Genomic DNA, 23,305 nt, shown 5'->3' on the forward strand with positions numbered 1-23,305 from the left:
TTTCCCTCAAGGGGCCCCAAAATAATTCTAAATACTTAAGTTGGGAAGTACCATTGGAACTATATTCAGTGACTCCTGAGAAAGAGTAGGATGCCTGATACATTGGTGGCCTGACCTGGCTCTACAGAATATCTCTATTTCTCACAAGGCCAAACACCTGGATGAGGACTGTCAGGTGATTTGTTTGTGCACCCCACCGCTACATGGCAGCCGTGTCCTACAGATCTGTCAGTTGAATCTTCCCACCAGTATTCCTGGACAACTCCCTGTTTTATATGAACACCCACAGTGAGCTACACCAATCCTTGTGAACTTGTGTGTTCCTTTTCTGAATACTCCTCAATAGATGTCCATGATATAATGAGTAGTGGATGTCCATGCATATGAGCTCTGTTTTTTGCACTTGTGATTATCAGGCTGTAGGGCCTAGAAGGTCTGAGTGGAGTCATAAGCCTTGTGCAGTGACTTGTGCTGTTACTAATTTCATTTGTGCCTTTGTTTGTTTTTTTTCTTCAATTTTTTTATTTAATTATTTTTCAAGTACAGTTTTCTGTCTATTACTCCCATCCCGTCCCACCCCCCATCCTCCCCCCTCCCTCCCATTTCCACCCTTCTCAGTTGTTGTCCATGTATCCTTTATATAGGTTCCTCTAAATCCCTCCCTTATTTCCCCTGAAATTCCCTCCCCTCTCCCCTCTGGTCACTGTCAGCCTGTTCTCTATTTCAGTGTCTTTGGTTATATTTTGCTTGCTTGTTTGCTTTGTTGTTTAGCTTCCTGTTAGAGGTGAGATCATATGGTATTTGTCCTTCAACACCTGGCTTATTTCACTCAGCATAATGCTTTCCAGTTCCATCCATGTTGTTGCAAAAGGTAGGAGCTCCTTCTTTCTTTCTGCAGCATAAAATTCCATTGTGTATATGTACCATAGTTTTTTGATCCATTCATTTACTGACGGGCACCTAGGTTGCTTCCAACTCTTGGCTATTGTAAATTGTGCTGCTATGAACATTGGGGTGCATAGGTTCTTTGGGATTGGTGTTTTAGGGTTCTTAGGATACAATCCCAGCAGTGGAATTGCTGGGTCAAAAGGCAAGTCCAATTTTAGTTTTCTGAGAAAATTCCATACTGTTTTCCATAATGGTTGTACCAGTCTGCAATCCCACCAACAGTGGACCAGAGTCCCCTTTTCCCCACACCCTCTCCAACATTTGTTGTTTATTGCTTTGTTTATGATAGCCATTCTCACCGGTGTAAAGTGGTATCTCATTGTAGTTTTAATTTGCATCTCTCTGATAGCTAGTGATATTGAGCATCTTTTCATGTGTCTCTGGATCCTCTGTATGTCCTCCTTGCAGAAGTGTCTGTTCAAGTCCTTTCCCCATTTTTTAATTGGGTTAGTTGTCTTCTTAGAGTGAAGTCGTGTGAGTTCTTTGTATATTTTGGAGATTAAACCTTTGTCTGAGGTATCATTGGCAAATATGTTTTCCCATACAGTTGGTTGTCTTTTTATTTTAATGCTGTTTTCTTTAGCTGCGCAGAAGCTTTTTATTTTGATGAGATCCCATTTGTTTATTCTTTCCTTTATAGTCCTTGCTCTAGGGGACATATCAGTAAAAATGTTGCTGCGTGAAATATCTGAGATTTTCCTGCCAATGTTCTCCTCTAGGACTTTAATGGTGTCATGGCTTATATTTAAGTCTTTTATCCACCTTGAATTTATTTTGGTGTATGATGTAAGTTGGTGCTCGAGTTTCATTTTTTTGCATGTAGCTGTCCAGTTCTCCCAACACCATTTGTTGAAGAGGCTATCTTTACCCCATTTTATGATACTGCCCCCTTTGTCGAATATTAATTGACTGTAGAGATTTGGGTTTATTTCTGGGCTCTCTATTCTGTTCCATTGGTCTATGTGCCTGTTTTTATGCCAGTACCAGGCTGTTTTGATTACAGTGGCCTTGTAATACAGTTTGATATCAGGTATTGTGATCCCTCCTACTTTGTTCTTCTTTCTTAACATTGCAGCTGCTATTCGGGGTCTTTTATGGTTCCAGATAAATTTTTGAAGTGTTTGTTCTATGTCTGTGAAATATGCCATTGGTACTTTAATAGGTATTGCATTGAATCTGTAAATTGCTTTGGGTAGTATGGACATTTTGATGATGTTAATTCTTCCAATCCATGAACACGGTATACGTCTCCATTTGTTTGTGTCTTCCTTGATTTCTGTCTTCAGTGTTGTGTAATTTTCTGCATACAGGTCTTTAACCTCCTTGGTTAGATTTATTCCCAGATATTTTATTTTTCTTTTTGCTATATCAAATGGGATTTTTTTCTTGATTTCTGCTTCTGCTGATTCATTGTTAGTATACAGAAATGCCTTTGATTTCTGGATATTGACTTTGTATCCCGCTGTTTTGCCAAATTCATTTATTAGTTCCAGCAATTTTTTGGTAGAGTCTATAGGATTTTCCATGTACACTATCATGTCATCTGCAAACAGTGACAGTTTTGTTTCCTCCTTTCCGATTTGGATGCCTTTTATTTCCTTTTCTTGTCTGATCGCTGTGGCTAGAACTTCCAATACTATATTAAATAGAAGTGGTGAAAGTGGACAACCTTGTCTTGTTCCTGATCTTAGTGGAAAAGCTTTCAGTTTTTGCCCATTCAGTATGATGTTGGCTGTAGGTCTTTCATATATGGCCTTTATTATATTGAGGAATGCTCCCTCTATTCCCACTTTGCTGAGTACCTTTATCATAAATGGGTGTTGTACCTTATCAAAAGCTTTTTCCGCGTCTATTGATATGACCATGTGGTTTTTGTCCTTGCTTTTGTTTATGTGGTGTATTACATTTACTGATTTGCGGATATTGAACCATCCTTGCATCCCTGGGATGAATCCCACTTGGTCATGGTGTATGATCTTTTTGATGTATTGTTGGATGCGATTTGCCAATATTTTGTTGAGGATTTTAGCATCTATGTTCATCAGTGATATTGGCCTGTAATTTTCTTTCTTTGTTGTGTCTCTCTCTGGTTTTGGAATTAGGATAATGCTCGCTTCATAAAAAGAGTTTGGGAGTTTCCCATCATTTTGGATTTTTTGGAATAGTCTGTGAAGAATAGGGGTTAGCTCTTCCTTAAACGCTTTGTAGAATTCTCCTGTGAAACCATCTGGTCCGGGGCTTTTGTGTGATGGGAGTTTTTTGATTACTGCTTCAATTTCATTTGCTGTTATTGGTCTGTTCAGGCTTTCTACTTCTTCTTCATTGAGTTTTGGAAGATTATATTTTTCTAGAAATTTGTCCATTTCACCTAGGTTTTCAAATTTCTTGGCATACAGTTCTTCATAGTAATTCCTTACAATCCCTTCTATTTCTGTGGTATCAGTTGTAATCTCTCCTCTTTCATTTCTGATTGTGTTTATTTGTGTCCTCTCTCTTCTTTTCTTAATGAGCCTACTTAAAGGCTTGTCTATTTTGTTTATCTTTTCAAAAAACCAACTCTTGGATTCATTGATCCTTATAATTGTGCTTTTGGTCTCTATGTCATTTAATTCTGCTCTGATCTTGGTTATTTCCTTCCTTGTACTTGCTCTGGGCTGTCTTTGTTGTTGTTCTTCGAGTTCTTGCAGGCGTCGGGTTAGGTTGTTTGTTTGAAATGTTTCTATTTTCTTTAGGTAAGCCTGTATTGCTATGAACTTCCCTCTCAGGACTGCCTTGGCCGTGTCCCATAAGTTTTGGGTTGTTGTGAGTTCATTTTCATTTGTTTCCAGAAACTTTTTGATTTCTTCCCTAATTTCAATCTTGACCCATTCGTTGTTTAATAGCATACCATTCAGTCTCCATGATTTTGGGTGTTTTGGGTTTTTTCCTTTGGGGTTGGTTTCTAATTTCAGTCCCTTGTGGTCAGAGAAAATGCTTGGTATGATTTCAATTTTCTTGAATTTGTTGAGGCTCATTTTGTGTCCTATCATGTGGTCTATCTTTGAAAATGTTCCATGTGCATTTGAAAAGAATGTGTATTTAGCTTCTTTGGGATGAAGCGCTCTATATATATCAGTCAAGTCCATTTCTTCTAGAGTGTCGTTTAATGCTGCTATATCTTTGTTGATATTTTGTTTGGAAGATCTGTCCATTTTTGACAGTGGGGTGTTAAAATCCCCTACTATAATTGTGTTGCTGTCAATATCTTTCTTGAAGTCTTCTAGGATTTTTCTTATATATTTGGGTGCTCCTATGTTGGGTGCATATATATTTATGATGTTAATGTCTTCGTGCTGGATTCTTCCCTTGAGCAATATGAAGTGACCTTCTGGGTCTCTCTTTATGGCCCTTTTTTTGAAGTCTATTTTGTCTGATATTAGAATTGCTACCCCGGCTTTTTTTTCTTGTCCATTTGCTTGGAAAATTTGTTTCCAGCCTTTCACTTTTAGTCTGTGATGGTCTTTTGTCCTGAGGTGGGTCTCCTGTAGGCAGCATATGTGTGGGTCATGCTTTCTTATCCATTCAGCTATTCTATGTCTCTTAATTGGTGCATTTAATCCATTTACATTTAAAGTTATTATCGAAAGGTACTTATTCATTGCCATTTTTGTACCACAGTTCCTCTCTGTCTCTCTCTTTTCCTTCCTTTCCTTAAAGAGGGAATCCTAAAGTCAGCAAGGGAGAAAAAGGAAGTAACATACAAGGGAGCCCCAATAAGGTTAGCTACTGACTTCTCAATGGAAACACTCCAAGCAAGAAGAGAATGGCAAGAAATATTTCAAGTAATGAGAACCAGAGGCCTACAACCAAGGCTACTTTACCCAGCAAGGCTCTCAATCAAGATAGAAGGCCAAATAAAGAGCTTCCAAGACAAAAGAACTCTAAAAGAATATGCCTCCACCAAACCACCTCTTCATTTGTGCCTTTGGATAGTGTGGCCAGATGCCTTTAACTAGACATTGTAGGGCCAGAGTAATCTTGTGAAAAAGGCCATATCCCCAAAGAGTATAAGTTGCAATGGTTTCCTAAGAAATATGCCAAGTAATTGCTCTCATTGGCTGGTGTGTTTCCTGATTTCCTGGGGTTTGTTCCCTTGGGCCGGTATCTGGACTCATGAGCTGAGAAAAATGTACATTTGGTGCACCACACAGTGACCTTTCCTCTCTATGTGTTTCAGACCAACAAAAGAATACGCTGAGGTTGACCTTGTATTGTTTACTCACCTAGAAACAGGGCTTCTTCTTACATGGATGTAGCTCTGAATACACTATTCCTCATTCACATGAAACTATCAGGAGCGTGAGGTAAGGGGATGTAGTGCTCAGACGTCTCACATCTCCCCCTCTCTGTGCTCCCAGGTCACTGTTCTTCTTCCCAAACAAATTAAGGGGCATCCTGCCTGGTACTGTCCTAATTTTAGAATCTGGGGTAACACATGAGCCAGGGGAAAGAGCTTGGCTGGGGCAGTGGTTCCTGGTGCCTCAAACCAGCTAGTGTCACAGGGACAGGAGAGTGCCCTCAGCTACCTGTCATGAGATGAATAACTTTGAATTCTGCAGTATCAGGCTCACTAATTTCTTGGAGTGCCCTTTTTCTAACTGAGGACTATGGGTTGCCAGCTGCTGACAGGTATGTGTTAGGGGAATGTAACATCCAGCTCCATGCACAACGTTAATTGAACCACGGGGAACCATGCAAGTGATACTGAAACACAAGAGCCTGATTGTGATGCAGCTTTGGGGTCCCAACACACATTTCACAATGTAGGTCAGCTATGTAGTTTGAAGGCAGTATTGCACAAGGGCAGGAGTGGCAGGAGGAGGGTTTAAGGAACATCTTGTTGTATGGTAGCCAAGCTCAGAATGTGTTTTGTAGAACTAGGGAGAGGGAACACATTTTCATATATTTTGAATCACTCAGTCTTTTAGGAGAGTTTCAGGACCTGTAGTGGTGGAAGGGGTGGGTTACAGAGCCTATTGTTAGGAAGTTTCTCAGTAATTATAGAATACATACTCTTTAGACAATTTTAATATTTCCAACAATAGACTTAGATCTATTTCAAATTCTGGTTCAACAAATTATAAGATATTGTTTTTCTTTTTTTCTTAAATACTTCAGTTTTAATTACAATAACAGTAGTAACAAGAAAACCTTAAACACAAAATGAAAGACTGCACTATGAAAATGTTAGATAGTTGTTGTATTTTCAATGTGTAGAACTGAGTATAGAAAGTCAGTGTCTCAAATTGTCAGCTTTATACTAGTCCTATCTTAATTCTTTAACTCCATGCAAACCAAACTGCTGATTATTCTGCGTTAGTACATTTCCAGGTAATTAAACATATTTTGGCTTATTTCACCTTTCACTCTTTGAAAGATTACTGTATTCTTAAAAAATTCTTTGCCCTTGCTGGTATAGCTCAGTGGATTGAGCGTGGGCTCTGAACCATAAGGGTCACCAGTTTGATTCCCAGTCAGGGCACATGCCTGGGTTGGGGGCCAGGTCCCTAGTAGGGGCCACGTGAGAGGCAACCACACACTGATGTTTCTCTCTTTCTACCTCCCTTCCCCTCTCTCTAAATACGAGTAAATAAAATCTTAAAAGAAAATCCTTCTACTACTGTTTAGAATTGAGAGTACAATTTTGTGATGATAATAATACTCTGACTTTTGATGGAGAAATAATTAGTTACTGTATATTCAGTGATCACCTCTACTACTTATTGTATCTTAGCTTATGTTTGTAAAATGGAAATAGTTATAAATTTATCTCACTGTATATCCCATCGTTATTATTGATTTATTTAATTAATGTTTATATCTTGAAATGAAAGATACTTGTAAACATTATTAATTGGATTTGAATTATCTATTTAATTTTAATTTTTATGTAATTGGTGTTCAATTACAGTTTTCTGTCTTTTACTCCAATCCCAGTCCTCTTCCCCAGTGCTTCCCACTTCCCTCCCACTTCAACTCCTCTTTGTTTTTGTCCATGTGTCCTTTATACTAGTTTCTGTAAATTAAACAAAGAAAAACCTGTTGAAGAAAAACACGTGACTATACCTATGCTTCTAGTCCATGTATTTAACTTAGTGTCCAGCAAAATATAACCTAAGAAACTGCAATAGAGAACAGGCTGACAGTGACCAGGGAAAAGAGGGGAGGAAATTTCAGAAGAAAAGGGGAAGGATTTGCAGGAACAAGTATAAAGGACAGATGGACAAAAATTAAGGGGGTTTGGAAATGGGAGGGAGGTGGGGGGCACTGAGGGGATAGGCTAGGTTGGGAGTAAAAGAAAGAAAACTGTACCTGAAGAACAATTAAATAAATAAATTTTAAAAAGTGTTCAATAAATCAATCTCCACAGTGATTAAAAAAAGAAAGAAACACATTTCTTTTTGGCACATGTTGTGGTAGATTTAACCCATTGTGCTTTTAAATATTGAAGAAAAAAGAGAAATGCTTTATGTAGAGCAAGGGTACTTACTAAAATATTCACGCTGTTTTGATAGGTAAGGAACCATCTTCTGTTCATTATTTCATTGCTCTTGGCTGTCTTTTACCAAGTGAAGATTGTGTGTCTCAGTTGTAGGATTCTGAGTTTTAACCGTATTTGACATAGAATTATTATAAACTAAGAACTTCTTCCTTATAGGAGCAACAATTGGCCAGAGTACATTGTATTCTAAAGAAGTTTCAGCATCAGGTAAGAGATGTGAAGTCTACACCCAATTGTAAGAACTTTTAGATTATATGTGCTCTCTGATGCATTAGTATTTTTTTGTTTTTCATTGGACAAATGTATACTTTATTTAAAAGATTTTATGTATTTATTTTTAAAGAAACATCAATGGAAAGAGACCTCTCACACACTCCCTAATGGGGACCTGGCCCACAACCCAGGCAGTTGTCCTGACTGGAAATTGAACCGATTTCTTTTTGGATCACAAGTTGGCACTCAATCCGCTGATCAATCCAAAGTGTTCATGATGAATGCACTAGATAAGATGTTCAGTCAAATCTATCAGTTATGTGATTTGGGGCTAGATTTTGATTTATCTGAGTTTTCTTTTCCTCATCTGTGAAATGGAAATAACTGCAGGACCCAATTCATGGAATTGTTGGGGTCTCAAAGTGAGAAAATTTACATAAAGCTCTCATGCAATGCTGGCAACATAATAAGCAAATAAAGTAGCAAATATGAGTGCTATAATTTGTTAAATTACTACATAGAACTATAAAAGTACTAGAAGAGAATATGGGCTAGCTTTTTTATACTGGTATTGTAGTTTATAAGAATGACAATTATCAGGAGTTGTAAAGAAATAAGTTGGTACACCCACTTTTGTCTAAAGGTTGGGTAACACTGTTTGCCCCACCCTAGAGATCACCTGAGGCTCCACCTAACTTACAGGCCCACCCAAGCTGTTAACAGTGGCTGTTCCATATGAATGGCTGGTCTTGGCTCATGCTTTACAACTTTCTAAATTCTCTCAAACAGGCAACAGTTGACCTCAGCAAATCCCCATACCCTTTCACCCTTGATAAGAGGCCCAGAGGCCAGTAAGAGCAAAAGGCAACCTAGGTTCATAGATTGACTTCACCTGGGAACCTCCAAGACCAGCACAAGTATCAGCCATCTCAGATTGTTTTGTCTCTCAAGCTGGGTGGCCTAGGACAGAAAACAGGTGGGGGCTGACCTTACCTGGTACCACCTGGGACACCCAAGGGCTTGGAAACACAGCAGACTGCTGCAGACCACCGGATTAACACTACCATGATGCACTTGTACAGCCACGAGAGAAAAGCAGGTAGTTTTCTACACAGGAACACCAATTTGACTGTCATCAAATTACTCAACAGAAATATTTCAGGCCAGAAGGGAGTGGCTTAAAATACTCAGGTAATGAAAGGCAAGGACCTACAGCCAAGGTCACTGTACACAGCAAAGATATAATTTAAAATCAGGGATCTTCCCAGATAAGAAAAGGCTAAAGGGACTTGTTAACACCAAACCATTTGTGCAACAAATGGTAAAGGACATGCTTTAAGGAGGAGAAAGGGTTCTAAGGATATAATCCCAGGAGTGGAATTGCTGGGTCAAAAGCCAGGTTTGTTTTTAGTTTTCTAAAAAATTCCATACTTTTTTTCACAGTGGTTGTACCACTCTGTAATCCCACCAACAGTGGATTAGCATCCCCTCTTCTCCACAGCTTCTTACAATTAAGAACCCTAAAACACCAATCCAAAAGAACCTATGCACCCCAATGTTCATAGCAGCACAATTTACAATAGCCAAGAACTGGAAGCAACTTAGGTGCTTATCAGTAAATGAATGGAACAAAAAATTATGGTACATATATGCAATGGAATTCTATGCAGCAGAAAGAAAGAAGGAGCTCCTACCCTTTGCAACAGCATTGATGGAAGAGGAAAGCATTATGCTGAGTGAAATAAGCCAGGCACTGAAAGACAAATACCATATGATCTCACCTTTAACAGGAAGCTAAACAACAAAACAAACAAGCAAAATATAACCAAAGACACTGAAATAGGGAACATGAAGACAGTGACCAGAGTGGGGGAGGGGAGGGAATTTCCTGTGAAAGAGGGTAAGTATTTTCAGGAACAGGTATAAAGGACATGTGGACAAAAACAAGGCAGAGTGTAAATGGAAGGGAGTTGGTGATGGCCGGTGGGTGGGCTGGGGTGGGGTAAAGGGCAGAAAACTGTATTTGATCAACACTTAAAATAAAAAGAAAGTAAAAAATTACAAGAAATGTACAATGAAAACATATCAACACTGAAGAAATAGATAAGAATATGAAAATGATTTTAAGTAAATACATGCAAGAAAATTTGCTAATCTGAACACAATGAATAAATTTCTAGAAACACAATCTTCCAAAATTGAATCAAAAGGAATCAGAAAATCTTTCTTTATTCTTTTTTGTTGTTGTTGCTTTTCAAGTACAGTTGTCTGCATTTCCCCTCCACCCCCCACTCCCCATGTAAATAGCCATACCCATCTTCCTTTCTTGATTCCATACTCCCTTGGTTTTGTCCACGTGTCCTGATAGTTATTTATGTAAACCCTTCACACTTTCCTCCCATTGTTCTTCCCACCTTCCTCTGGTTACTCTTGGCCTGTTCTCAATTTCAATATCCCTGGTTATATTTTTCATGCTTATCTCTTTCCTTGATTATGCTCCAGTAAAAGTTGAGATCACATGGTACTTGTCTCTCACCATCTGACTTATTTTACTTACATAATGCTGTCCAATTTCATCCACCCTATCACAGAGGGAAGTAGGCCCTTCTTTCTCTCCGCTGTGCAGTGTTGCATTGTGTAAATATACCACAGTTTTTTTATCCATCCATTTACTTATGGGCACTTCTAGGTTGTTTCTAGGACTTGACTGTTGCGAATTGTGCTACTATGAACATGATGATGCATCGGTTTTTCTGGATTGCTATTTCAGGGGTTTTAGGATAGAATCCCATCAGTGGGAATGCTGGGTCAAAAGGCAGTCCATTGGTACTTAATCTAAGGAAATTCCATATTGTTTTTCACAGTGGCTGCACCAGTCTGCCTTCCCACCAACAGTCCACTAGGGTACCACTTTCTCCACATACTCTCCAACACTTGTTTCTTGAGTTGTTTATGATGGTCATTGTCAAAAGTGTGAAGTGGTATCTCATTCTGGTTTCACTGTGCATCCCTCTAATGGCTAATGATGCTGAGCACCTTTTCACATGTCTCTGAACCAGATAATTGGATTAGAATAATTAAAACTAATGAAGTTGAAGCAGTATACAATGACAGCAACAACAAAAATAATAACAATTTGTTCAAAACAAAAGGCTGGTAAGCAAGTTAGCAGCCTTGGAGTTGTGCCGACACCTGGCAGCAGCACTGGTCTTCTTTGAGCAAGTGCAGATTCATCCTGTGGGGGCAGTGGGGTAGGAAGTATAATGAAACTAGAAATGTCAAGAGCAGTGTGAGGCCACCTGGCAGAAGACACAGAGCAATCTCATGCACAAGGGGTGGTACCAGGAGGGACAGAGCTGGGGACAGAACTATTACAGCGTTATGCAGATGTCTGGGCAGGGGATCAGCACTCTCAGTCCTTATGCAGGGTCCACTGGCTTTGTGAGAGAACAAGATTTGGGGTCACAGAACACTGCACTGCAAACCTGAGAGAGAGCACAGAGTTCCCTCTCGTATGGACCAGGAAGACTACAGAGAGGGACAGTGTTGGTGAATGAGCTGCCCAATTATACCCATATAATGGGATGAACTTCTCTGGGCATGAGGTGGGATACTCATGTGAATGATGGGACTGAGCCTTACACAACACTGCCAGTGGTGGTCTGGAGTCGGGGTCTGGAGCAGGCCTGGGGTCCTGAGGGAACCTGGACAGAAGTAGAGGCACAGAGAGCTTCCTCTTCACTGAGCAGAGACCACCAGTGGCCTCAGCTTACTCCTTGCACTGAGAAGGAAGAGGAGCCCCTCTCCCCATTCTCACTCACACTACTGAATTACTGATGCAATCTACTATGTTCTCCATGGCAAAGACTTCCAAAATAACATTTCTGATCACTTCACCAAGGAGAAGTGATAGGAGATGGGAAAGTGGGAGAAAAGCCCATACAGGAACATGAAAAGTAGTTTCCATTGGCCCTGTAGCCTTTGTAATAGGGAGGGGGTTGGGTTCAGGGGGAAGAGCTAGGATCCTGAAGCTGTGATGCCTGGTAAACATGATGGGTTACTAGGCTGCCACTGGCTTAGGTAGCTCTGTCTGCTTCCAGCTACCTTATGTGTGGACAGCAACCTGCGTGAATTTTGCACCTTTGTGTCAGAGTAGAGCTGGCACAGGCAACACACAATTCACAGCACCTCGTGCCCTGAATGTTTTCCAACCCATTGACATCAATTCCAATGGCTGTGGTGGATGATCTTCCCTCAAGCCCTGCACTTTCCGGAGAAAACATTTTGTTTGTTATCCAGGTCTCTGGGCCCCATCCACCATTCATGTGTCAACGCTGGCTTTACAAGATCGTCCCAGTAGAGGACAGTGAGGCTTCTGATGAAGAATGTATTCTGAGTCAGCAAGGTGAGGGTCCAGAGGAACCAGGGCTGTCCTCCTGACATGGAACTGCATTGTTTAGGTCAATCTGTATTTACGGGGTGGCAAGGGAAGTCTCTGCTATTCAACAGTCACACAAAATGCAAACCAGAGTGCTGTAAATTAAGGGGCTACTCATGTAAATTTTGTAAATGTGTACAGTAATTATGCATACTTATACATATATTAACAAGCAGTCAATGCATCAAACATAAAAACGTATAATACACACACTTCTTTGGAATACCTGTCACCAGGAGGGAGCATTCCATTCTAGCCAGCTACTACTGCTATAAGAATTGACTGCCAGGTGATGGCCTCAGGGTCATGTGGGTAAAAGTATTATTCATGTTAATAAGGGGAGTTGAAATTGTGGGTAGTTCTAGTTGATTTTTGTATCACTTCCAGGTATCAGCCATTTCATCAAACTCTGTGGTTTTGTGACTAAGTTCGAGGTAGGGGTGGTCTGCTCTCATGGGTCTGCGCTTGAAACTTAGCCAAAGTCAAGGTGGGATCATTAGCTTGACTAATGGGAATTTTGATGCTGTAGCAAACACACTAGAGACTTGGTTCCTAGGAACTTCTGAGGCTGAGCAGAATCTGTTGGTTTAGGTAGGTGGTGAAAAAGTAAGAAATAACAGAGAGGAACCTGTCATGGTTCCATGACCCTTGCCAGGGCAATTTCAAGTAGGAAGTGAGATTGGAGAATGAATCTTGTTACACAAATGAAGTATGTGCAAGGATACATGGCCTTTATTATATTTTTGTTCTGAAATCCCACTTTATTTACAGAGATAGCTTATGAACCAAGGGAAAAGCCCAGATAATGCTTTGTTGAAATTCAGTATTTGAATACTGCTGGGCGATGCCCACAAGAGAAGCATTGCCCTTAGTGATAGCTTTGAAAACACCTTTTGGTCATCCTTGCACTGGCCATGACCTAGTCTCTGATTCAGAATGTTGAGCACCTAATTGGCATCTCCAGATTTTGGAAACACATACCTATGGAAACCCTGATTTCTCATTATCTTGCAGTCAAACGTTCTTGGATGGCCTTCAGAAGGGGACAGAAGGTAAGTATTTCTCAAAGTCTTTTGACAAAAAATCTTCCCCATGGGTCCAAATGCAGGTAAAAGTAGGAAAATGCCAAGACTTTACAACATACAGAAATATTTGGTTTTATATATGAGACCACTGCATCTGTGTTAATGCATTCCAATCCACTCGTCTAAAGTGCTTCAAAACTTGTTAAGACAGTCACAGTTTTATAACATTTATTGCCATTGTATCCCATGTACTACTATATTTTTCAGCAGATTGGTGATTTCAGCCAGTTATTTTCTTCTCTGACTGAGGGCAGATTATTGGTGTACAGGCTATTTGTACAATGAGTGGTCCTACATAGTGGAGAACATAGGATCCCCAGATCACAGGGACCCAGTCAAAAAAAGTAGCTGCCATCCCTGCAGAGCATCATGTTTCATGATTGAAAAACAAGTAATTCAATGTGGTAAGGACTTCATAGAGGTTACACACTACCCAGTGGAAAGTCATCCATCTGCAACTGACTTCCAATGTGCATCCATGTAAAAAGAAGTAATAGCTTCTTTCTCTGAGTGCTAATTAGGCCCATGCCATCTTTCTGTTTGGAGTCTCTTGTTAACCCTGCCTGGCCTCCGCATTGTGAGCTCTCTAAGTAGCTGGTCCATACCTGGTTCATCTCGGAAGTCTCATGGTCCTGAGGGACCCCTGAAAACTTGCTGTGTGAATGATCTCACAATTACAATTATAGTAGATTTGGTCAATGAAAACTGAAGATAATTTATCCTGAGGTGTCAAATGTAAAGACATCTGAGGAGTAAATTGATAGCATGACAATAATCCCACATTCAGACTCCAGTCTTTGGTGCTCACAAAGCATGTCAGTCAACATCCATATGTGCAATGGCCACTGCAGCACTATGGTATAGCATGTTACAGATCAGGAAACCAAAGACAACTCATTGCTAATGGTACAGCTTTATTCCAATGGAACTTTAGGGTCCAGCTAATTCAAGTACAAGTGTCCTTGCCAAGTTATATAGATTTGTGAATTAGTGTAATTTCCTTTATTGTCTACATATGTTTCTGCCAGAAGTTGTCCGATAACTCTTTTACCCATATCCCTCACTATAGTATAGAGAAGTTTGAAAGAAACTTCCTTTAAGGCATGAGTTTTAATTGAGTTCAGTCTACATATAGGCCCTATTTTCCCCCTGTAATATGCATCCTCCTGAAGTATATCCAAGACTTGTTGAAGCAGTGATAAAAGCCATATATAGAAAAATATGTAATGATAATTAAAATAAGTGCATATTATTCTTTGGTATGTGACTCTTAAATTAAAGGCAATGCCAAGGAAACCATTTAGTGATGAATCCAAATTCAAGAAATTGTCTGGAAGAATAATTCTGCTGACCAACATTGGCTCAGAGCAGGGCCAGAAACCAGTGGCCCCTCCTAGAAAAGCAAGTATGCCTGCAAAGCACTCCAGAAAAGAATTGGGTAAGTGCAAGTAGTTTAGACACTACAGTTCCTCTAAGCCCTCTAGAATAGCTGATGTGTATAGCCTGGGTGTGTGGAGTGCACTACAGGTCGGCCTGTATTCATGCTGAATGGAGCTGAGACTGAAGTTCACACTGGAGCTTTAGGATAACCTTTTAAATTCTCTGAGCTCCTAAAATGCTAAAGCAGAAAGTGAAACTAAGAATACAAAACTCAAATATGGTTTGAAAGCATTAAATTAAATTTCAAACAATGGACATATGCAATTGCAAAATAAGTCCATCTGTGATGATGATGTCACATATGCCATCTAGGTGTTGTATACATAGGCCTTAGTTTAATGCCTTACTCACACCATGGGCCAGCAATTAGTATTTTGTGAAGAGTAAATGTTGGGAAGTAAAACAAGATGATGGGTAGATCTAGAAATTAGAATGGAATTAGCCATCTGCAGGCAGAGTGAGGTCTTGGTCTCTCTCAAACAAAATTTAACAGAGGAGAATATGAGACAATGAGGAAGGAAGGAGGAAATTTTGACGGGAGGACACTGCATTTTTTGGACCAAAATGAGACTAACACTCCAGATCTCACCCACCTTGTTAACCTGCACTTCTCAAACTTAGAACGGAGGAGAAATAATACTGTCATGAAGAGGTATAGCCTACGAGAAGGAAAGGGCCATGTGTATGAAGAGGTCAGCAAGCCCCGGGATGATGACTACCTCTGTAAGTGAACCTCGCGCATGATAGCTTGGTGTCATTTGGTATAGTGACTTCACATAGTCATTTGGTCTGTAAATCATCCCTTCCTCCAGTGGAGAATTCCCTCCCACACAGAGAATGGAGTAGATGATGGAGGTTCTGCGATATGAGTTTCTGGGCTGTCTCTGAAGCACTTCACATTCAGGAACATGCTCTATACCTTTCATATTACCTTCTCCTTTCACCTGCAGATTGTGAGACCTGTCAGGACTTCTTCATTGACAGCTGTCCTGTACACGGGACTCCTGCATTTATAAAAGACACTACAGTGGACAAGGGGCATCCCAATCGCTCAGCTCTCACTGTGCCCCCTGGGTTGAGAATTGGACCATCTGGCATCCCTGACGCTGGGCTTGGAGTGTGGAATGATGTGTCTGATCTGCCGGTGGGTGTCTGCTTTGGCCCTTTTGAGGGCCAGGTCACACAAGATGAAGAGGCCTCCAAAAGCGGATACGCTTGGGTGGTGAGGAGTGTTTTTCTTTTACCCTGTTCTCTACCTTCTCACATCACTTTTGTGGCTTGTTGGGTCCTCAACTCCCATGCTATCCATGGGTGGGGACAGTATGGCTAGCCCTGTGTACTGAGTGGACTTTGCATGAGCACGGGGCTCCTGTTTAATGGTCAGAGCAGAAGTAGGACCAAAGACGTGCAGACACAAAGAGTGGTTCCTTCCTTTGAGGGCTTCTGCTCTCCTGGGGCAGACAGACTTGGATGTGTAGATGAGAAGCAAGCAAAATATCTTGTGGTCACAGGAGGCGGGTGAATTCTCAGGTGGGCTGAAAGGGCTTTGATGTGAGTAGAGTAAAACTAAAAATTATGTACCCACCTAAGAATAACAAGAAAAAAACCTTTACCTTACTTTCTACCATACAGATCACCAAAGGGAGTCATTGCTATGAGTACGTTGATGGAGAGGACAAATCCTGTTCCAACTGGATGAGGTAAGGTCTTTAGGTATCCAGGTGCCAGAGAGGACTTTCATTCCCAGCTTGCCCGTGTTTCCTTCCCTGTCATCATGCCTCCCTCAATAACCTTCCTCAATCCTCTGTTCGTCTTTGTTCTCCACAGAGTATTCCTTCAAATCAAGAGAGGTTTAGAGAGGAGATATAAAAGAGTGTATATCCTGAAAATTTATATCCCTAAGCCAGATCAAGTTTCAACCATAGGAAAAACCCAAAGGAACTGAGAATCCCCGGGGACACTGGACTGCACTCCTATTGTCACTGACTGTGTTCCAGGTTACAGGAATGAGTTCACACAACCTGTATTCTTATGGAGGACTCATTGTCGACAGACAGGAAGCAGTTGCTTTTAGAAACTTTTAACTGCATGTTCCAAATTTCTGAGAAGTGCACAGTGCCAATGCATCCCAGCCTTAGTTCTAACTAGAACTGTGTTCTGAGGCCTGCATGAGAATGCTCATGGGCCACTTTTCTCAGAGGCTCCTCTGTAACTGTTGGAATGGAATATAAATCATAAGTTCTCTGTGTTCTTTCACTAAGACATAGAGAGATCCAAGTTTCTATGGGCACCTGGTGGGGGTGAGGGAAAAGTACCCCAGGTACATTGGAGAGAGATTGTTGAGAAAGATCTGTCAAGAGAAGATGAACCTGAGCTGGGAATTCAATGTTATGAGCTAATCTCAGAGTGGAGTCTAGATCAAGCTCCATGTTTTCCAGTGCGAAATAAAATTAAATTAGCATTTAGAGGAGGGAGAGCTCACTGGGTTTCATGGCCAGTTAAGTCTGCAATTGGGAATATGAGCACCATCAGCAGGCTTTGGAGACAGGAATTCGCCTGGCATTCTGACAGAGCCTTAGACACTGAACAGAAGGTTCCCAGGGAGTGTTGTGGGAAGTGGGTGACATCAGAGCCAGAAGACACTCCTGGAAAGTGTCAGCGAGGAGCTGCACATGGTTGTGAAAGGTAGTGGGGCCTCATTGCTGTGGTCTCTTTCCCTTCATCTGCCTCAATCTCAGGTATGTGAACTGTGCCCGGCATGATGAAGAGCAGAACCTGGTGGCCTTTCAATATCACGGGCGGATTTTCTACAGAACCTGCCAGGTCATCAGGCCGGGCTGTGAGCTGCTGGTCTGGTATGGGGATGAGTATGCCCGACAGCTGGGCATCAAGGGAGTTGGTAAGTGGAAGAGAAAGCTTCTGCATGGGACAAGTGGGGCTCCATTGTGTTTCTTCAATGTGGAAAAAAAATAGAGGCCTGTCCTTAGAAATTGTCATGGACCAACGCTGAAGCAGAGTGAAATCTGCTGTGAAGTGAGTAGTTTTTCCAGTCATACTCTTCATTAAACAAAGCTCATACACCTTTCATCCTCAGGGGCAATATTAATTTTTTAGTTTTATTCTAATGTTTTAAACAAAGCCTGTGCAAATATGCCAATACATATAGCACTGAAGAGCTCATTTGTCCTGTTCAGAAAAGTTACAAGTGATAACCAGCTTTGTGAATAAAGCACTCTTTCCTGAACCCTTTCTTGCTGTTTCTTTTTAATGTCATTTATCTATCTCTATGAAATGTGTATGTCCACATGCACTGAATCATCATTATATTTAGTTGTGCATTGAATTGCTAATAGAACAGGTGCTGGAGTACACTTGAGGCACAGTGAGATGAAGGAGAGATAACCAGGCACAGGTGCTTGCGTGGTCCTAATATTGAACACAGATTAGTGCTTGGAGAATACAAATCCAGGACAAAGTGCCTAAATATCACTATGAGTGCGGGGCTAGAGCTGGGCCAGGGGCGGTGCCATGTGGCAAATGGTCAGGATAGGGCTCCCTCAAGAGATAAACATGGCCATGTTCCCTGTGGGCAAAGGATTGTGACAGAGGGGCTTGTTAGTGCAGGAATGATATGAAATGGGGTGTCAGGCTAGCTGAGGCCACTCAGGTCTCAGTCTGGATTCACAGAGTAGGAACAGAGGTCAGAGAGATGCCTAGCTGCTGGAAAATGCAGTGCCTATGCTATCACCTGAGACACCAGGGACTTTAGTCAATGAGATAAGACAATTGTGCAGTCTTCAGGTGGAGACTCCAGTGGGGTGTCTCTGTTTTAAGATTACATGTTGCTAGTATTGGGAAAATAAATATCAGTAGGGGACCCCCTCAGAGATTACTTCATCTCTAAGGGGCAGAGTCTGGCTGTTTGATTGGAGTTGTGTGGAAGTCAACAGAGTAAGAAACATGTTTGAAGAAATATTTAGAAATCAGTATAAATGTGGGGTATTTTTCTTTTTCTTTTTTTCTATGCAGTAGCCTCACAGGGAATCATTCATTCATTGGGAATTAAATCAGGTGTAGACACTTGGTGAGAGGTTTGCAGGAGGACATAATTTGATTTGACGATTTTGGAAGAATAACTAGAGGCCCCTGTCTTTTGCGGCCTCCAGTTAGTCTTTTTCACACTACTTAGAAAATACATATGCACAAAAAAGGTCACTGCAGTTCCATTTATACTGGCTGTCAAGTGGACTCTCATGGTCCTAGAAAGGCCTTACTCTGGGAACTTTGTAGAAAGGACAATTGGTGTGGGCTTTTTGCATACCTGAAGATGATTCAGTGCATGTGAATGAAAAGGAAACTAGACTGTGAAGGAATCATTTGTGGGACACACAGCCTGCATTGTTACCACAAGGAGAATGATTTTTAGAGCTATTCCTCCATTCAGAAGACGAAGTGTGTGGCACTGGTAGGATTGACAGCATGTGCGCTGAACACAAATTTCTCTTTTAGTACAACCAAAACCACAGATGCACTCCTGTTCATCCTGCCCTTGGGCCTTCTCCAGTAACAAATTGCTCTGCGGACATGTGAAACGCAGTCACCCCTCTCAGATTGCTTCAGGGACATCTGCAGAAAAACACCTCCAATCAGTGGAACCCTGTTCAGTGGATCACAGTCAGCAGCAACAAGATGCTGATACCAGAGCTGGAATGACAAGGATGAAAGCCAAGAGGTGGAAACAGGGGCCCAATCATTGCCTAAAATGATCAGACAGGGGAATTTCAGGGGCCTGGTTGACAACACCCACTGCACTCAAAAGGAGCTTTAGTGAGGGTGGGAGGATTCTGCAGGAAAAGCTGAACACACTGCAGAAAGTGCATCAAGAGGACTCAGGAATATTTTTTGTGTGTGTTGGAGGAGGAGTGCCTAGAAGTGAAACACTCAAACACAGAGGATGCGGGCAAGGCTTCAATGGTGGGTCACAGTTGAAGAGACACCAGAACACACACTCAAGGGACAGGGCCTATGCTTGCAATGAGAGTGGGCCAAGCTTCACAGGGGTGTCAGATGTCATCACCCTCCAGAGGACTCATTCAAGGGAGGAAACCTATGTTTGCAAAGACGGTGGGATGGGCTACACAGAGAAATCAGTTCTGGTGGGAGACCACTAGACACACTCAGGGAAGAAACACCATGTTTGCCCAGAGTATGGAAAACACTTTACAGTGAAAGCCAATCTCAACACACACAAGAGGACCCATGAAGGCGCAAAACCCTGTTTGCATGCAGTGTAGGCACTGTTTCTCTTTGAAGTCAGGTCACCTTATACCATAAAACACACACTGGGGAGAAGCCCTATGCTTGTAGGGACTGTGGGCAAGGCTTTTCTCAGATGTCATATCTCATGAGACACCAGAAGAGACACTCAGAGAAGTAGCCCCAATTTTTCATGGAGGTCAATATGTGATTAGCATTCAGTAGCACCTCACATACCTCACATACCTCACATACCAATGTTGCCCACACATTTCATACCACACGGCTGAGCAGGGTTCACATGAACTGATGTGGCCCCTTGCTGTCCCCAAATGTGTCATCAGTAGAGAATTCACCTGTGAAACAGACCTCCTCACCCATGAAAAGAGATGTGATTTTATAAAAAAATCTGTGGATGTTTTTGCTGTGGAAAGGTCACCAGTAATGTACTCCAGGTGGTTTTTTTTCACCCTGTGTTCTAATACATTCTGTTGCAACACTAACTGGATGCCCAGATACCTCATTCTCCCCATCACTGAAGAAACAGTTCCAGTAAAACCTCAGACAACCCATATGCTCAGCCACCGCTACTGAACTGCAAAGACTGGCATGTGCAGTCAATCTAGTTAGGTTACTGCCCATGGAAAGGGAATGAAGACAGACTCACGAGGAAAGGGGGTTCCCTAGAATCCTGGGTACTTGGGGCTTTTACTTTCTATTGAGTACATGCTCTACTTTCCTTGGCTTCTCCTGTATCCTGTCATGGTATCTTCAGAACTCTGAGCCTCAGAGGTGAAGGGTGGGAAGGGGCACGTCTGTGGGCATGGACGTCAGCCAAGCTCTGTCTGGGCACCTGATCTGTCTTATTTTTTGCGTGCCTTCTGTGTCCATATCTCATGATTCGTAGCATCAGAACTATGGTTTATTCCTTACCATGTCTGACCCTCAGAAATGGCCCCTCCCACTGTGCAACCCAAAGCAAGATTCTGGGCCAGTTATCTATTTGGTACTGTGGAAATGGTAACATCAGCTTCCTGCTTTGACATTTAAAATTGAGGCAGAACCTGGCACAAGGGGTCTGTGGTCTCAAGTCTCCAGCTATAATGCTTTCAGTGGTCAAGGCTCCCTGGTCTTCTATGATGGAAGGGACGATGTGGATTGGGGGGAGGGCTGGGTCTAAATTCACCTATTGAGCAAACACCACTACTTTCTCCACATAGATTAGGCTGCCCTGAGCAGACTGCATGAGTTTTGAAACTTTCCTCTTTGCAGACCACCACACTGTGCCTGGGCAGCCTCTTTTTTTCACAAGATACAGGAACATTGTAATAAGTGAAACCTTTGGGAAAGACCCTTGCCCAGCCCTGGCTGAGAAACAAGCTTGGGGACAGCCTCTGCCTGAACTGTGTACAGCACATGGGCACAATGTTATTGTGAGCCTTCATATAGCATCTTCGGCAGTAAGTTTTCCTTCTGGCTGTTCTTCATGGATTTTAATACAGCAGAATCCACCTTGGGACTCTAACATGTTGAGTGATTAAATTCCAGCTGGCTAATTGAAGTTTAATGGGAATATACACATTCTATCAGCAGAGCAGATATGTACAATTTTGGTCATTCCTGGCTACAAATTCTTAGTTAATGTCCACAGTGGCTCAGGTGCACAGGATGGACACCCATGGATGCACTAAGTGGAAGACCAGTGAGACTCAAAAGGAAGACATGGTAAACATCTACCTCTTCAATGTTCTGTCTTGTTTCAGTACCCCTGGGTTCCAGTGAACCTCCATTTCAGGACCAATTCCTCTGTGTGTCATAAGCTTCAGTTTGTTGTAAGTTTATGCATTTGTTTTTAGAAACATTTTGATTTCTTTCTGACTCTCATTGTTGACCACTTCACTGCTATAGGGCCTTCAGGAGTTTGAGTGTTTCTCGGTGTTTTTCTTCAAATTTCTTTCCACCTTCAGTTCCTTTTTCACAAAGAAAATGCTTGATATAATTTGCATTTTGTTTTGATATTGTTGTTGCTTGTTTTGTGTCCTATCATGTTTTGTATTTTTCAAAGTCTCCTGTGTGTATGTGAAGTGAATGTGTATTTTCCATCTCTGGGATGAAAGGTTTTCTATATCAAGTAAGTCCATTTGATCCATGGCATTGTTCATAACCACAATATAATTCTTGATATATTGTTTGGAATATTCATCCATTATTGATATTTTGTTTGGAAGATTTATAGAGTGGGGTGATCAAATCCCTCACTCTAACTGCCTTGTCATCCATATCATTCTGGATGTCCTCCAAGACTTCTGTTGTATTTTTGGGTGTTCCCATTTTGGGTGTGAGTGTATTACACTATTTGTGGCTTCTTGGTTAATTGCTTTCTTCAGTAGTATGAAGTGACCTCCTGGGTCCCTTTTGCTGCCTCTTCTTTGGCAGTGTGTGACAGTTGCCAAAATGATTTTTACTCATTCCTTTGTTTCCTGTCTGTTTGCTTGGAATATTTGTTTCCAGGTCTTCACTTTCATTCTGTGTGGGTCTTGGTTTCTGAGGCGGGTTTTCTAGATGACAGCTTATGTGTGAGTGATGATTTCTTACCCATTCAGTTATTTTTTGTCTTTTGGTTTCAGCATTGAATCCATTTACTTTGAAGTTCATTATTGATGGGTGTTTATTCATTGCCAGCTTTTCATACCTGTGTACCACTCTCTCTCATTCCTTTTTCTTTCTCTTTGAATGCAAACTCTTTAGCATCTCTTGCACAGCTGGTTTGAGGAGTAGTATGCTTTGAGCCTCCTGTTATCTAGATCAGATCTTTATTCACCCTTACTTTTCATTTGAGAGTTTTACTGGATATGGGTTCCTCACTTGCTTGTTTTTGGTTTTCATTACTTGGAATATTTCTTGCTGTTCACATTGGCAGGTAGTTTTTCCGTTGAGAAATCAGCTGCTGGTATTATCAGTGTGCCTTTGTATGCTACTTTATGTTTCTCCCTTGCTGCCATGAAGATTCTCTTTCCCTTGTGTGTTGGCCATTGTAACTAATATATTCTTAACTGGCCTCCTTATAGTTCACCTTTATCAAGCCTCTCTGTGTTTCCATTCATGTGTGGTTTTTCTCTCTCATCAAATTATGGAAGTTATGCATTATTATTGTTGGAAAGAGATTTCCTACCTCTTGTTCTTCTCCTTTTTGTAATGGTATTTCTAGTGTATAAATAACCTTATGCTTCATTTTGTCCTGTAATTCCCTCAACCCTTCTTCATCTACCTGAGCCACTTTTCCCTAGGCTCTCACCGGCTCACTGATTCCAGCCTATGGTTTATGGATTTTGCACTGGAATACTTCTCCTGTGTTCTTCCACTCGGAAGAATATCAAGGGGGTG

General features: G+C 41.4%; 1 protein-coding gene across 1 annotated transcript; it reads left to right on the top strand.

Annotated features, from left to right (window-relative positions):
* The first annotated feature begins 11,932 nt into the window (after positions 1-11,932).
* On the top strand, positions 11,933-19,431 carry LOC118995248 (histone-lysine N-methyltransferase PRDM9-like). Its single transcript, XM_037058199.1, has 8 exons — positions 11,933-12,107; positions 13,155-13,192; positions 14,507-14,663; positions 15,287-15,388; positions 15,616-15,887; positions 16,298-16,365; positions 17,404-17,564; positions 19,175-19,431. Exons 1-8 carry the CDS (start codon positions 11,933-11,935, stop codon positions 19,429-19,431), a joined length of 1,230 nt encoding a protein of 409 aa, XP_036914094.1.
* The last annotated feature ends 3,874 nt before the right edge of the window (positions 19,432-23,305 follow it).

The sequence above is a fragment of the Sturnira hondurensis genome, unplaced genomic scaffold (genome assembly GCF_014824575.4).
Source record: "Sturnira hondurensis isolate 20B ecotype Veracruz unplaced genomic scaffold, ASM1482457v3 Scaffold0010099, whole genome shotgun sequence".
Lineage (NCBI taxonomy): Eukaryota > Metazoa > Chordata > Mammalia > Chiroptera > Phyllostomidae > Sturnira > Sturnira hondurensis.

Excerpts from the sequence above, each read along its gene's own strand:
- LOC118995248 (XM_037058199.1), top strand. The coding sequence starts at position 11,933 with ATGGCTGTGGTGGATGATCTTCCCTCAAGCCCTGCACTTTCCGGAGAA. Across the intron at positions 13,193-14,506 it reads CCTTCAGAAGGGGACAGAAG|GCAATGCCAAGGAAACCATT; the intron begins GTAAGTATTTCT and ends CTTAAATTAAAG. Across the intron at positions 15,389-15,615 it reads CCGGGATGATGACTACCTCT|ATTGTGAGACCTGTCAGGAC; the intron begins GTAAGTGAACCT and ends TTTCACCTGCAG.